Raw genomic sequence first — 17254 nt, forward strand, 5'->3', positions numbered from 1 at the left:
TACAAAATCCAAAAAAAAACAAGAAGATTTTGTAGTGTGGAATTAAGGAAAATGTGAAATGGGATGTTAGGAAATGATGAAGTATTCCTTAGAAATTAAATGCCAAAATGAGTACTGATGTTTTGAATGCTAAGAGTAATGATTAGGTTGATAAGGTCTTAAAAGAAAGCAAACCAGAACCGCATTTAATTTGCCCACAGATAGAACTGGAAAGCAGAGTAATGTTAAATATGCAAACAGAATTGGTTGGACCACACTGTGAAGAGTGAATCATATTGGTCAGTATGTTATAGAAGAAATCCAAAGGTTTTACTTCATGCTTCCAATTGAGAATGAAGAATCTTTGATTAGGAAATCTGAAGGGACAGTAATGTTATTTATGCGTAGAACAAGTGGAAAATGATTCCCTCTGGAACAAATCACAATATTCAGCTTTTTTTGGCTATTTTGCATTCCTCTGGAAAACTCAGCAGGCATTCCTGGTGAGTTGCAATGATGCAACATATGCAAATTCTGCATAAGATGCATTTGAAGTGATGTAATTCCTTGTGCATTGCTCCCTTACTAGTTCTACTAGAGAAATTATTCTAGTAGAAATTATTCTAGCAGCAGAGTGTAACTATCTACAGGATGCACTGCAGCAACACGTTAAAGTTCCTAAGGCAGCACCTTCCAGACCCACGACCACTACCATCTAGAACGATGAGAACAGCAGATACCTGGGAACACCACCACTTGGAAAGCCCTCTCAAGTCACTCACCATCCTGACTTGGGAACATATCACTGTTCCTTCATTGTTGCTGGGTCAAAATCATGGAATTCCCTCCCTAACAGCACTGTGGGTGTACCTACACCTCAGGGTCTGTAGCAGTTCAAGAAGGCAGCTCATCACCACCTTCTCAAGGACAGCTAGGGATGGGCAATAAATGGCCACATCCCGCAAATGATTAAATTTTTATAAATCAATCAGTACTCCCGGGGGCAGGCAGATTGTAATAACACTACTCCCCTTGAAATTCACAAGAGAGATAGGGGATACTTTCTCTGGTTGGGTTGTCTAGAACCAGAAGTAAATCTCAAAGTAAACCTCTTGACAAAATCCCATATGGTAGGTTGGTCCAAAAAGTTACGGTATATAGGATCCAAGATGATTTGGTAAACTGGTCCAAAATTGGTTTGGTGATAGGAGGCAGAGGGTAGTGGTGAAGGGTTGACTTTCTTATTGTAAAACTTTCTCTGATTGTTAAGTTCTGTAAACAGTGGTATAACACAGCAATCAGCACTGGAATCGTTGTTTGTCGTATACATAAATGATTTGGATAAGTATGTCTGCAATCTAATAGTAAACATGCTGATGACATAAAGACGCAGACAGCAAGGATAGTTGCCTAAGAATGTGGAGGCACATGGATCAAAGTTCAAAGTTCAAAGTAAACTTATTGGCAAGTTAGGTTATATGATTAATCTTATGATTTGGATGGAATAGCGGCAGATAGAACCTAATCCAGTGAAGTACAAGGTTGTGCATTTTGGGTTTTTTAGTGCTGGCTGGATGTATGTATATGGAAAACAGCTAACCCCTTAGACTTGTTGATGTAACAGAAAAACTTCTGGTACAAGTACATTGCTCCCTGAAAATGGTGACACAGGTAGATAGGGTATGAAGGCATTTAGCTTGCTTGTCTTAATAGGCAAGGCCATTGACTATTAGAGTTGTGATATCGTGTTGTAGCTGTATATTAGTTAGGATAGATTTGGAATGTGGTGTATAGTTCTCTGGCATCAGAGAGAGTGCACAAAAGCTTCACTCGGCCGGGAATAGAGGGCTTAAGTTACAAAGAGAGATTGGGTAGGCTGGCATTGTTCTCACTGGAGTGCAGGAGGCTGAGGAGTGAGTGACCTTACAAAGGTTTGTAAAATTATGAGGGGCATAGACAAGGTAGCCTTTTTTCACAGGCTGGAAGGTCTAGAACTGGAGGCCTCACGTTAGTCTCATCACTTACAAAGAATAGTACAGCTCAGGACAGGTTCTTTAGCCTATGATGGCTGTGCTAAGCACAACGCCAAATTAACTAACCCCTTCTGCCCACACCATTATCTATACTCTCCATTCTCCACTCGTTCATTCCCTATCTAGATGCCCCTTGAACTCCGCAAATGTGTCTGCTTCCATCACTCCCCCTGGAAGTCTGCTCCAGGCATCTATCTCTCTCTCTGTAAAAAAAAACGTGCCTGTCATATCCCTTTTAACCCTTCCCTCTCACCTTAAACATTTGTCGTCTAGTGGGTTGACATCTCTTCCCTGGGAAATGAATGGTTCTGCCTTACCTATAACTGTTATCAGGACTGTCTACAGCCTCTAATACTTCAGAGAAAACAGTCCAAGTCTGCCCAACCTTCCCTTATAGCTCATGCCTTCTAATTCAGACAGCATCCTGGTAAATCTTATTTGAACACTCTCCTCAGCCTCCATATCTTTCCAGTGATGGGGTGAACAGAGCTGCAGCTTAACCAGAGTTTTATACAGTCTCCACATGACTTTCTAACTATTACACCTGTGCCCCTATAAGTAACGGCAAGCACACCAAATGCCTTCTTTACCAGTCTGTCTATTGGCAATGCTACCTTCAGGGAGCTATGGACTTGGATCCCAAAATTCCACCTCACATCAATGGACTTGAATCCCAAGAACATTCTGTACACATCCTTCAGTTCCACTTCTCCCAAGATAACACGTAGGAGATCTATTGGTGCCTTATCTAGCAGTCAGCTTGTCTCCCCACAAATGAGGATGCTAATGGGATGATACAATGGTGTTGCTTTTGGTTTATTATGGTCACATGTATCAAGATACAGTCTTGCATATTGTTCACACAGATCAAACATGATGCAGTGTATTGAGGTGGAACAATAACAATGCAAGATAAAGTGTAAATGCTACAAAGTACAGTGCAGGTGAACAATAAAGTGAACAGTTATAATGAGGTAGATTGTGAGGTCAAGATCCTGTCTTCTCATGCAAGAGTCCATTCAAGGATCTGATGACAGTGGGATAGAAGTTGTCCTTGAGCCTGGAGGTATGTGCTTTCAGCTTTTAGTATCTCCTGCCCAGTGAGAGAGGGGCAAAGAAAGAATGGCTGAAGTGGGTGATGTCTTTGATAATGCCGGCTGATTATCAAATCAGCAATGAGGCAATGAGAAGTATAGACAGAGCCCATAGAGGGGTGGCTGCTTTGGTGATGTGCTGCGCTGCGTCCACAACTCCCTGCTGTTTCTTGCAGTCACGTGCAGAGCAGAGGCCACCCAGTATACTCCTTTCAGAGGTAACGTTATGACAATGCTCTGTCAGAACATGGCATGCATCCTTATTCTCCGTGGCTGCTAGTGAAGCAATGAATTACCCCACAGCTTAGTGTGAAGACACAAGAGAGTGCAGGAGCTTCAAAGGATAAATTGGTTGAGGAAGTCAGTGGCAGACAGTATCTGTGGACGGAGATGAGCAGCTGACATTTTGGTGTGTGTGTGTGTGTGTGTGTGTGTGTGTGTGTGTGTGTGTGTGTGTGTGTGTGTGTGTGTGTGTGTGTGTGTGTGTGTGTGTGTGTGCGTGCGCGCGCTTTTAAATCCTGGTGGAGTCATTGGGGGGAGCGCAGTCATGACAAGCTTTTTGCACCAATCTTTTTGGTGATTGCTCATGTACAGTGTATCTGGACATCTGAAACCCCATCCCTCTCCCTCTCCAGGTTTTTTTTTGAGTTGCTAGCCCAACACTCAACCCAGGCACGGATGTAGAGTGTGCAAGGGAGGCGGCCGGATTCGAACTCGGGACCACTTGTCCCGAAGTCCAGCACTGATGCCACTACACCGCCCTTTGCCTGGACTAAAAGAGAAGTGGGTAGAGAGCCAGTATAAAGCAGTGAATTACATATAATTTTCAGACGCTAGATCTTCTCACCAACACTCCAAACACTCAAAATGAATGCTAATCATCATTGTCTCTGAGCTGCATTCATGCACATGCAGACATCTCAGGTGAATGAGGGCTTCTTGGTTTGCAATTGACTCCAGTCTGGTGCTCCAAGAACACCATTGCTCTGATCTGCATTTTAAACTCAATCTACCATCCATATTCAGATCTGAAGTTTGGTTGCTGTTGAAATTAATATTTGCTGTATTCTCTACCAGGATGGCTGAGTCAGGAAGGGGAGAGAAGGATGGGAGGTGATAGATGGAGGCAACAAAGTGCTTCAGGTTTTGGTGCAGAGGTACTTCTGAGGGGTGGTGTTGGGTGGGCTAGGGTGAGGGGTGTGACCAGTTAGCACTGACATGTATCCTGACTGACAACTTCTGCTCCAGAAGCTGACAGTCAGTCTAGCTGCTACACAACCCAACTTTGGCTGCAGATGTGCACACCAGTAAGTCGGTAAATTGCTTTATCATTGCCACGTGCACCAAGCTACAGTGAAAAGCTTTGTTTTGTGTCCCATCCATTCAGTTCATTTTGCCAGTACAAGGGAAAAACAATAAGAAAAGCAGGATAAAGTCAAAGTCAAGTTTACAGTCATATTCACAAGTACATGTGTGCTCAGTGTTTCATTTTCTCATATCATCTGTTCATCAAAGTCAAAGTTGAGTTCATTGTCACACACACAAGTACTTGTGAGCATAACGGCAAGGGAAAAGATGCAACAGCATCACAGACACAAAGCATCATATAAGCTGCATTCACAAGAAAAACGTTATAAATTATACACAATTTTTACAAGAGAGAAGACAATTAGAAAAGAAGCAGTGTTCACTTTAATGCAAAGCGGTCATAGTGTTGCTAAACTATAGTGATTTAGGTTTTGACAGTTGGTTTAAGAACTACTGTAAATGTTTGAAAGGAAGTAAGTGTTCTTGAACCTGGTAGTGTGGGGCTTAGACAATAAAACCATAGGAGCAGAATTAGGCCATTTGGCCCATCGAGTCTGCCCTGCCATTTCTTCATGGCTGATGTATTTTCCCTCTCAGCCCCAATCTCCTGCCTTCCCCCTAAATCCCTTCATGCCTTCAAGCTTAGACCATAAGACCATAAAACATAGGAACAGAATTAGGCCATTCAGCCCATCATGTCTGCTCCACTTTTCCATCATAGCTGTTCCTGTTTCAACCCCATTCAACCCCTTACACCTGTCTTCTCACCATATTCTTTGATGCCCCAACCTGTAAATTAACCTTCTGGGTGTCCTGCATGAGGACTCCTAAGTCCCTCTGCACCGCTGATGTTTGAACCTTCTCCCCATTTAGATTATAGTCCGCATTATTGTTCCCTTTACTGAAATGCATTATCATGCATTTTCCAACACTGTATTCCATCTGCTACTGCTCTTCCCATTCTTCAATTTGTCTAAATCCTGCTGCAATCACATTACTTCCTCAGCACTACCTAGCCCTCCACCTATCTTTGTATCATCTACAAATTTTGCCACAAAGCCATCAATTCTATTATCCAAATCATTGGCAAACAATGTGAACATTTGCAGTCTCAATATTGATCCACTAGTTGCTGGCAGCCAACCAGAAAAGACCCCTTTTATTCCCACTCGTACCTCCTGCCTGATGCTGCTTCTAGAAGATGGCATGGTGGGGATCTCTAATGATGGATGTTGCCTTCTCGAGGCAGCGTCTCCTGTAGATGCTGCTGATAGTGGGGGAGGGTTACAGTTATAGAGGATTTGCAGTGTGGGCCGACAATAAGGTGCAAGGCTGTGGCGCGGCAGGTTGTGAGGTTAAGGGTCCATCTTCCCTGAGTCTCTAAGTCCATCATGCCTGAGTACTGGCACAGAAACATGGCTCCAATCAAGTCCTGATTCTGGGCACGTGTGTACATAGGGATCCGCTCTCGGTTGGTACACATGAGCCTGAGTGTGGGTGCCAATACACAGGCCTAAATCCAAGTACACATGCACAGTTCCAAGAATATCAGACCAAATCCCCAGAGAATTGTTTGTGTTTACAGGTGGCTCTGGGAGGTCCTAGATTTGGGAGTGTTGCATTGTCTGATGCCTCTTACATGCTAAGGGAATGGATGTAAAAGCTTCTGCAACCATTTTTGGGAAACAGATTCAGAGTCAGCTTCACTATCAATGACATATGTTGTGAAATTTATTGCTTTGTGGAGGCAGTACAGTGCAACATATAAAATATTACTGTAAGTTACAAGAAGAAATATATAAAAATAAGTAGGGCAAAAGAGTGCAAAATAGAAAGGCAACGCTTGTGGATGGTTCTGAAATCTGATGCCTCAAGGAAAGAAGCTGTTCCTAAAATGATGGTGTGTGTCTTCAGGATCCTGTACCTCCTCCCCGATGGAAATAATGAGAAGAGGGCATGTCCCAGATGGTGAGAATCCTTAATGATGAATGCCACCTTCTAGGGCCGTCACCTTTTCAAGATGTTCATGGTGATGGGAAGTCTAGTGCCCATGATGGAGCTGGATGAATTTACAATGCTTTGCAGCCCTCTCTGACCCTGTTCATTGGTACCTCCGTGTCAGAGAGTGATGTAACCAGTTAGAATGTTCTCTTCAGGAAGTCTGTAGAAATTTGTTAGTTTTGGTGAAAGGAGAGAGCCCTGTCATTTGTTGCCCAACACAAACCTTCACAATGCACAGATTATCCAGTTATCAGGGCTTGCTCTGCTTCCCTTCATTGCCACCACACCTGAAGCAAGTACTCTCACAAATTTCATGAATCATATTAAAAAGCACTTATACCACCAACACACAGAAAGTCTTAGACCTAATGCATTGGAACTATTATGAATTAGTGCAATGGTCAGCATGGATATTATGGGCCAAAGGGCTGTTTCCATATTGGATGACGTAACCACCATTAGCTGTCAGTGGTTTTGGAATGGTTGGAGCACAGACAGATTCTCCAATTGCAAACATTTTTCTCCTTGGTGCCCTCATATAAAGGGTCTACTTCACCTGTATACCCCTCACCTCTCCACCTTCTTTTCCCCTTCTTTTCCAGTGCTAGTGAAAAGCAGAAACTGTTTACTCTGTTCTATAGATGCTGCCAGACCTGGGCAGCTTCGTCAGCATTTTGTGTTGTTCAAGATTACCAGCAGAATCTCTGGTGTCTATAAAGGCTCTACTTTGCAATTTTTAGGCATGCTTCAGTATTCTTGAAACGTGACGCCACCAGGATAGGGAGTGTATACAAGAAGGCTGTGTATATGGAGTATACTGCTGGTAATTACACCAAGGAGGTTAAGAAGCCTGAATGGCTTGGATTTCTGGGACCAATTATAAAGGCAGAACAAGGCGACATCATCATCGTTCACCTGAAGAATTTTGCTCTCCGGCCTTATTCACTTCATCCTCATGGCATCACTTACACTAAAAGCAATGAAGGTAATTTTTTTTGCTGGTTGTTATTTCTTCCCTTAAGTTCCTATGTTTCTAGATCATAACTTGACATAGAAGGTTACAATGGATCTGGGCACCACATCGGCTTGCCTTTACTATGTACCACTTTAGAAGATTAGCAGCAATTGGTATAGCTGTGTATGAATAATAACAAGCATTGACTCTGAAGGTTCCTCAAATTCAGGTCAATATTTTGTCACGAATCCCGTGACAAGTTGAAAAGGACTAGCAGAAATGGAACACACCTGGAGTCTGGTTTACGATAAATTAAGACTATATTTATTACTACTATGAACTAATATCTTTAAAACTGGATAATAAAATACAGGTTATAAACTATTACATATATCTCTGTAAATGTGTTTGTGTGGATACAAAGGTAATAGTCCTGGAGGTTGATATCAGTCTTACGGTGTCAGGTAAGTTTAAGCAGTTCAGTTCACTTTGTGTTGCGCTGAGTTGAATTGATGGAGAGAGAGAAAGAGAGTTAATTGAGTTGATGTTTACGTTGGCAGCTTTAGTTGTTCTTGCTTCTGAAGTCTTTAGAGTCACTTCGTGTGAACCCCACACAGACACAGATGGACAGAGCCCCTTCTAGGGAACGGTCTACTAACCCATGGCACGGGTTCACCACCAGCAGACCCCCACAGGTAAGCTCTTACCCCCACTGGTAATCACGGATCGAAATAAACCGGTCCGTGGCCTCCACCTTCCTGGTGCTCTTAACCTCCACTAGTGGTTTCTCAGGTAGCTTCTGCAATTCTCCCCGTGTCGTGTCTCCTCTGCCGTTATCAGACCCAAAAGCCTCAACTTTTTATAATCCATTTGAAATTCCAGCCATCCGTTAACTCAACCTCTCTGAGCCATTAGCATGGTGACTTCCCAGCTCGTGTCTCAGCTGGCGCCGTACTCTCTCTCAAGGTCACAATTAAAAGTGTTATCAAAACCAAGTCAGACTCCTCTCTCTTTTAATTGCCCCCTTATTTATTAGACTGCTGAATTTTCTAGCAGGTTCTCACCTGCCAACAGTATCAAGATTCAAATTCCTCAGTGTCTTTTCCATCCTGATACATCACAACAGCTCATGAGAAAGGAAGATTATTCTTCTCTTCAAAAGTCTTAGACAGCTGAGCTATAAACACTACATAGTATATATAGCTAGGGTATATAGCTAAGACTTTTGCACAGTACTGTGATTTTCAACATGGATTGCAGAACGAGTTTGAAAATCTGGCTGGAGCAAAGGATGTTGGCAGGGGCAAAGGTGGAGCTCCAAAGGAGGGGTGTGGGACAGGTGGCAGAGAAGGAATGCCAAGGGCAGGGTGTTGGTGCGGGTGCAGACACACCCAGCCCTGAGACACTAAGCAAGGTCATTTGATTTCAAACAGGTAGTTTATTGATCATTACAGAATGTCTCCCTGGGGCTGCCCGCTCCTTCCCATCTCCCTTCCCCTTTTCCCACCCATGATTCCCCTCTCCCTGCCCCTTTCTCACTCTCAGTCCACAATAGAGACCCAAACCAGAATCAGGTTTATCGTCACTCACATATGTCATGAAACTTGTTTTGTTTTTGCAGCAGCAGTACAGTGCAATACATAAATTACTACAGTCCTGTGGAAATGTCTTAGGCACCCTATCTGTATATTTTGTACAGTACTATAAGCTGCAATTAGAGAAAATTAGAGGAAAAATTATAGAATGGTAATAAATATATGACACAGAAGAAAAGCATTAAGCCCATCATTTCCTTGCCATTATTGAAGAATTCTACAGTATGATCCCAAGTTTGCACATTTGTTCTGCAGCCCTGCAGTTTTCATCTCGAATGGACCTGAGGGGCTACATTTCAATGCAGTGGATGGTGAGCGTGTGGAACGAGCTGCTAGAGGCAGCTATAATAGCCTCATTTTAAAAAAACACTTGGATAGGTACATGGAGGGTCATGGGTTGGAGGGAATGCAGGAAATTGGGACTGCGTGGGCACAATGGTTAACATGGGCTGGTTGGGCCGGAGGACCTGTATCCTGCTGTATCAGTCCAAGACTCTACAGGTTCACATGCTGTTACTTTTTATATGTGATGAGGGTTTCTGCCTCTACTACCTTTTTTGTGCAGTGAGTTCCTGGCCCTACCACTCTCTGAATGAAAATTAGCTTTCCTCATCTCTCCTCTAATCGGGGAACGATATGGCATCACACAGTTGTAGTAACTTTGATGCCAACTTATACTAGATGAACATCTTTGGTAACTCATCCATATCCCCCACTTGCTTCATGTTCCTGTGTCTATCGAAAAGCCTCTTAAACTCCACCATACTGTCTAATTCCAGCATTACCCTAGTAAACTATTCCAGGCACTCTCTGCATAAGAAAATTCTCCCTCATATCATCTTTGAACTTACACCCTTTAACCATAAAAGCATGTCCTTGAGTCATAGAATCATTAAGTCATAGAAAAGAACAACACAGAAACAGGCCCTTTGGCCCATCTAATCCATGTTGAACCATTTAAACTTCCTAGTCCCATTGGCTTGCACTGGAACCATAGCCCTCCACACCTCTACCATCTCTGAACCTATCTAAACTTCTCTTAAAAGTTAAAATTGAGCTCAGATGCACCACTTGCACTGGCAGCTCATAGCACACTTTCATGACCCTCTGAGTGAGGGGGTTTCCCCTCATGTTCCCCTTACGCTTCTCACCTCCCACCCTTAACCAGCGTCCTCTAGTTGCAATCCCACCATTGCAGTCTAGTGGTGTTTGACATTTCTACCCGGGGAAAGATTCTGATTTTCTACTCTCTCTGTACCTCAAAATTTACAAATCTTTCAGTTCTCCTCTTGGCTTCTGCTGCTGTGGTGAAAACAACATTAGGTTCTCCAACTTCTGCTTTTAGCACATGCCGTCTGTCTGATGCAGTAAGTCACCCATATCTCCCATTTGCTTCATATTCATCTGTCTATTGAAAAGCCTCTTAAACTCCACCAAGCTGCCTGATTCTACTAGTATTACAACATCCTAGTAAACCTCTTCTGCACCCTCTCCCTGCCTTCATATGCTTCCTATAATGTAGCAACCAGGGTGGATGCAATACTCCAGATGTGTCCTCTCATATGCTCCCCCACTCCTTTATTTTTATGTTACATGGACCCTGTCCTTGTCCTCCAGGCGTCCTGAAGTAGCAGAAACATTCTTCAATGCACCATTATTTATGGCGGACTATTATTTAGATGGGGAAAAAATTGAAAATTCAGTGATGCAAAGGGACTTGGGAGTCCTTGTGCAGGATACCCCAAAGGTTAACCTCCAGGCTGAGCCGGTGGTGCAGAAGATGAATGAAATGTTGACATTCATCTCTAGAGGTATAGAATATAAGAGCAGAGATGTGATGTTGAGGCTCTATAAGGCACTTGTGACACTTGGAGTACTGTGTGCAGTTTTGGATTCCTTATTTTAGAAAGTATATACTGATATTGGAGAGGGTTCAGAGAAGATTGATGAGAATGATTCCAGGAATGAGAGGGTTACCGTATGAGGAACGTCTGGCAGCTCTTGGGCTGTATTCCCTGGAGTTCAGGAGAAGTGGGGGGGGGGGGGGGAATCTCATTGAAACATTCCAAATGTTAACAGGTCTGAACATATTAGATATGGCAAAGCTATTTCTCACGGTAGGAGAATTTAGGACAAGAGCGCACAACTTCAGGATTGAAGGACATCCATTTAGAACTGAGATGCGGAGAAATTACTTCAGTCAGAGGATGGTAAATCTGTGGAATTTGTTGCCACGAGTGGTTGTGGAGGCCAAGTCATAGGGTGCATTTAAGGCAGAGATAAATTGATTAGCCAGGGCATTAAAGGGTATGGGGAGAACGCAGGGCAGTGGGGATGACTGGAAGAATTGGGATCAGCCCATGATAGAATGGCAGAGCAGACTCGATGGGCTGAATGGCCTACTTCTGCTCCTATATCTTATATGGTCTTGTTTCTCTCAGCCCCCTTCTCTTCCTCAAACATACTCTACTGAATTCGAAAAGGATAAGGGCATCTTTTGACTTTGTAATGAACAAATTTTAATTATAATCAAGGAATCTACAGAATCTCTTGTGTTTACAATAATGCATTTACCCAACTGACCCAAAGGAGGTGCTATCTCTCAGTCTCTCAGACCTTGACAGCTTCAATAGTTAGACAGTGAACTTGAATCTTCCACAAGGTCGTGGTCTGCACTACTGTTTCACCTGAGCTTGATCCCGACCTTGGATCCCATCTGTGTGGAGTCTGCCTGTTCTCTCCGCTGGCTCCTTCAGTTTTCTTTCACCTCCCATCGTAGGCTAAGTTAGTTTCTGTACATGATCCCTTCATGTCAAAGGGGATTTGATGGCTACTTGAGAAACATGGTTGGCAGCAGTGCTAATGATGTGTGGAAATGTAATACAACAGTTTGTTCATGATGTGTGCTATCATGGTCTTTCCACGGCCATGATTGTTCTTGGCAAATTGTCCTACAGAAGTGGTTTGCCATTGCCTTCTTCTGGGCAGTGTCTTTAAAAGATGGGTGACCCACCCCTCCCCAACCATAATTAATACTTTTTAGAGATTGTCTAGCTGGTGTTGGTGGTCACATGACCAGGACCTGTGATATGCACCTGCTGCTCAAAAGGCCAAAAACACCCTGCTCCCTTGGTTTCACGTGACGCTGATTCCGAGCTAAGCATGTGCTACATCTTGTCCAAGGGTGAGCGTCAAGCTAGCATAGGGAAGGAGTGCCTTATACCTCCTTTGGTAGAGACGAGTCTCCACCCTGACACAGTACTGAAAGCATTGACTATGAATGTAAAGGATGAAAAGGCATTGTATGTTTAATTCTTGTAGTTCTTTTTTATTCTGAATAAAGTTTATTTTGATAAAAGAAAAGAGAAAAATGAGGTTGAAGAGAACGATCCTTCAGAGGTAAGAATAATGGGAATGATAAGGTCCTTTTCTTTGAGCTGGCATGGATTTGATGAGCTCAGTGGCCTCATTCTTCATTATACAGGCAGACCCCAGGTTAGAAAGGATTGCCTTCCTGAGAACTGTTCATAGATCAGAAATTAACATAAGCAGTGTGTAGGATTGGATCAGACAATCAGCGAGCAGGCGCAGGAAGAAAGGCTCCCAATCAAGATTCAAGATTCAAGATTCAAAAACTTTATTGTCATTCCAACCATACATCAGCTCTGTAGGGCAAAAATGAGACAGCGTTTCCCAGGGGCAGTGCAATCATAATATAACAAACACAACAATAAATAGTAAACATGACAATAAATAGTAAAACACAACAGCCACATGTCAGTTAAAATCAAGTTGTAAGTGTCCAGTGCAAGTTAAGAGTGTCCAAAGCAGAGTCAGGTAGAGCAGCTATTTAGCAGTCTGACTGCCTGTGGGAGGAAGCTGTTCAGTAGCCTTGTGGTTTTAGTTTTGATGCTCCTGTAACGTTTACCTGATGGCAGAAGAACAAACAGTTCATGGAGAGGGTGTGAGGGGTCTTTAATGATGTACGGTGTCTTCTGGAGGCATCGACTCTGAAAGAGGTCTTGGACAGAAGGTAGGGAGACCCCAAAAACCTTCTCTGCTCCCCTAACCACCCTCTGCAAGGCTTTTTTATCGGCAGCACTGCAGCTGGAGTGCCAGGTTGTGATGCAAAAGCTCAGCACACTCTGTGTAGAATGTAGTTAAGATGTTAGTGGGGAGTGATGCTTGTTTAAGTTTCCTCAGAAAGTGCAATCTCTGCTGGGACCGTTTCACAATCCCAGTGGTGTTCCTGGACCAGGTGAGATTGTCCGACATCACTGACTCAGTGAGTGCATCAGTCTGTTCAGTGCTCCAAATCAGTTCAGCCAACCTAGCCTCAGATCATTGTGGCTTGTGGTGGGAGTAGGGTGGGAGAGAGAGGGAGGTGCAAATATCCTGTTCCCACCCACCAGAAGATACCCTCTGCCCTGCAGAAGCCAGTTACTCCATTCCTCCAGTCTCCAAAATGCCTAATCATATGTTCAGGGTGTCCAGGACTTGGGTTTTTGTGGTGCTGACAAGCTGGTAATTAGTGATGGAAGTCTTTTTCTCACATTTATTTCCCACATTTGCTTCCTAAAGCTCATGGTCATGAAATTTTGGCCAAGTTGTCTCCAATTTCAGCCTGACAACATGCAATTACTATCAGTGATTTGATCTTCTCCTTTGTTCTCACAGGATCATTTTACCCTGACAACTCCACAGATTTGGAGAAACGGGATGATATTGTAAATCCAGGAAATAATTACACCTATACCTGGACCTTAACAGAAGATCATAGCCCAGCAGAAGATGACTTTGATTGTTTGACAAGGATCTATCATTCACACATTGATGCTCCCATGGATATTTCAGCTGGGCTTATTGGACCATTGATCATTTGTAAAAAAGGTAATGATTATCCTCGACAGCTTCAAGAATAATTGGCAAAAATGCATCTTCAAAGTTTAAAGTTCAAAGTGAATTTCTTATCAAAGTACATATATGTCAACATATACAACCCTGAGATTAATTTGCTTGTGGGCATACTCAGTAAATCCATAAAATAATAACCATAACAGAATCAATGAAAGACCACACCAACCTGGGCATGCAACCAGTGTGCAAAAGACAACAAACTGTGCAAATACGAAAAGAAAAACATAAGAATAATAAATAAATAAGGAATAAATATTGAGAACATGAGGGGAAGAGTCCTTGAAAGTGAGTCCATAGGTTGCAGTAACATTTCAATGGTGGGGCAAGTAAAGTTGAGTGAAGTTCAAGAGCTTGATGGTTGAGGGTCAATGACTGTTCTTGAACCTGTTGTTGTGAGTCCTGAGGATCCTGTACCTTCTTCCTGATGGCAACAGTGAGAAGAGAGCTTGGCCTGGATGGTGGAGGTCTCTAATGATGGATATTGCTTTCCTGCAACAGCATTTCATTCAGGTGTTCTCACTGGTGGAAAGAGCTTTACCCGTGATGGACTGGGCCATATCCACTATTATTTATAGAAGTTTCCGTTCAAGAGCATTGCTGTTTCCATACCAGGCTGTGATGCAGCCAGTCAATATTCTCTCCACTATACATCTGGGATGTTTCATTTTCCATGAATTACCAATAGAATTCAACAATTCTATTGTCAATTATCAGCAAACATACACTTTCAATCTTCTGACCTCCTTTTTTAAGGAAAGATGAGTAAGAAGCAGTTCAGAGGAAGTTTGTCAGACTGAGACATGGAAAGAGCAGGTGAAATCATGAGTGGAGACTAGACAAGTGAGAAGCAAGTGAAGGACCACACAAAGGAGCTGGAGGAAGACAGGCAGAATCAACGGAGCAAAATGAACAAACAACATTTTGGTTTGAGTCCCTTTATCCAGACAGGAAAGCTAAAGAAGAGATAGCCAGTAAAAAAGAGAGGAGGGAAGAGGTGGCACAAGAGGTAGTGGGTGTTAGGTAGATCCAGGTAAGGGAGTGAGGAGAGTGACAATGATGTAAGAAGCTGAGAGGTGATAGGTGGAGATAACAAAAGACTGAAGAAGAGGGAATCTAATAGGTGAGGATAGTGGAACAAGGAATAAAAGGAAGAAGGTGCAGAGGGGAATCAGGGAGAATGAGAAGGAGATTACATGGAGATGATAGGAAAGGGGAAACAGATAGGTGATGGGGTCCAGTGAGATTGGGATAAAAATAGTTAGAAGCATGAGACGGTGTTCAAGTGAGATATAAAAGACTCTGACAGGATGAACGTGGAGAGGATGGTTCCTTTTATGGGTGAATCTAGAACTTGGACCTGGGTGGTCCCAGTTTAAAAAAGGGGGGACCTTTGATATAAATTAAAAGGGAGAGTTTACGATCCTCAAAGAGCACTGGAAGCAGTTTAAGGCAGAGGTAATTTGTTACTTGAGGAGCAAAAGAGTGAAAGGTTAGATGGAATTAAGGAGTTGAAGTTTACAGCCACATCGTAATCAAATACTGGACCCAGATTCAATGGGCTGAGTGGCCTACTTCTGCTCCTGACTGGTATACCCTGATGAGAAGAGGGTCTTTGATGAAGCGGCTAAAGATGGCTGGATCCAGCTACTACACTGGGCAAAGCCGGGGAAGGCAACGGTAACTGAGATGTGAGATCAAAGACTAGCAATACCTTTGCATGTCAGAACATGTGCGAGTTGGAGTGGATGCTGCAGATGATGGTGTGCCTTGGCACCACCTGCCATTATCCATCCTAGTAGAAGAGGACAAAGGTCTCAGAGGTGATATCAGACATGCCTTGATAAGTTAATGCAGTGCTTTTTGCAGGTGGTGTTCTCTACAGTCACCGATGGAAGAAAGGAACACGTACAAGGATGTTGCCAGGACCTGAAGACCTGAGTTATGGGGACAGGTTGAATCAGATAGTTCTTTATTCCCTGGAGTGCTGGTGAATGAGAGGAGATCTTGCAGAGGTATACAAAATTACAAGTACAGATTGGGTAAATACATTTGGACTTTACCTTCTCAGGTTGAGTGAGATGTACTAGGAGTTAGAAGTATAGATTGAAAGGTGACATATTTAAAGGGAACCTCTTGGAATCTGTGGAATTTGTTGCCACAGTCAGCTGTGGGGGGGTCATGTTGTTGGGTATATTTAAGGCAGAAGTTGACAGATTTTTGACTAGTCAAGGCGTGAAGGGTTACAGGGAGAAGGCAGGAGACGGGCTGAGAGGGAAATGGACCAGCCATGATGAAATGGCGGAGCAGACTCCATGGGCCAAATGGTCTAATTCTGCTCCTATATCTTACGGTCTTATGGTCTCACTAAGAGGATGGTGCGAGAGAGGAACGCACTGCCAGCGGATGTAGTGGACGCAGGTTCAGTTGCAATTGTTATGAATGTGCAGCAACTTTGAGGGGCCGAAGGGTACAAAGTCTCCCCCTCCTTTTTGAGAATTGCAAGATCGCTATTAATTTGGGACTGGGACCCAGGAAATGAGAGAGAGACACACAGAATCCACAAGGTTTGGAATGTGTCCTGGCCTCAGTGAAACGAAACCACTGATAATGGCTATTGTCTCTTGGAGACAGAATTGTGTATTGAGTACTGTACTATTCATTGAAGCCCCTCAGGGGACGACCAGAGTGGGCTGGTTGAGGGATTGCATCATCCCAACCTGATTGACATCTGAGACCCCGTTTGTAAGGATAAAAGAGGGTCTGGGGAACAACCCCTTCAGACGCGGGAGGAATGCTAGAAATCCCTTTAATTGCGACAACCGGTGGGGGGCTCGTGTGCGTCCTCCCTTGCCTGGGTTGGCGGGCTCACCACGGAAGAATGGATTAGCTAAAGGAGAGGCCACAAGTGAACGGCCACACCAATGGGACTCCTGACGGATCAAAATCATAAAAGGAAAGCCGGCAAGTTTTTCTCCCAAAAATCTCTCTCTCTCTCTCTCCAACCATTGCAACACAGCGGTCCCCAAAGGCTGCAGCCTGCATGAGCTGTGTGAACTTTATATATCCATCGGACAATACATTATCCCCTAGACAAGGATAGAGCTCATTTCTTATTGATTATTATTATACCCACACTTTTAGATTTAGTATTGATGATGTATATTATCTGTATATTTGCATTGATATTACTTCTGTGTATTTTTACTAATAAATACTGTTAAAAATAGTATCATCAGACTTCAACGGACCTCTCTATCTTTGTTGGTAAGTGACCCAGTTACGGGGTTCGTAACACAATGTTAAAGAAATTTTTGGATAGGTCAGTGGATCAGAGGGGTCTGGGTCTGGGTAGATGTTTCTAGCTAAAAAAAA

General features: G+C 43.3%; 1 protein-coding gene across 1 annotated transcript in view; it reads left to right on the forward strand.

Moving 5' to 3' along the window:
- Positions 1-17254, forward strand: part of cp (ceruloplasmin) — a 58174-nt gene that overhangs the window by 1549 nt on the left and 39371 nt on the right. The window contains exons 2-3 of the mRNA XM_059993289.1: positions 7156-7400; positions 13643-13855. Of these exons, the coding sequence (XP_059849272.1) occupies positions 7156-7400; positions 13643-13855 (458 nt within the window). The remainder of the gene's footprint in view (positions 1-7155; positions 7401-13642; positions 13856-17254) is intronic.

This window comes from Hypanus sabinus, chromosome 2, assembly GCF_030144855.1.
Source record: "Hypanus sabinus isolate sHypSab1 chromosome 2, sHypSab1.hap1, whole genome shotgun sequence".
NCBI lineage: Eukaryota > Metazoa > Chordata > Chondrichthyes > Myliobatiformes > Dasyatidae > Hypanus > Hypanus sabinus.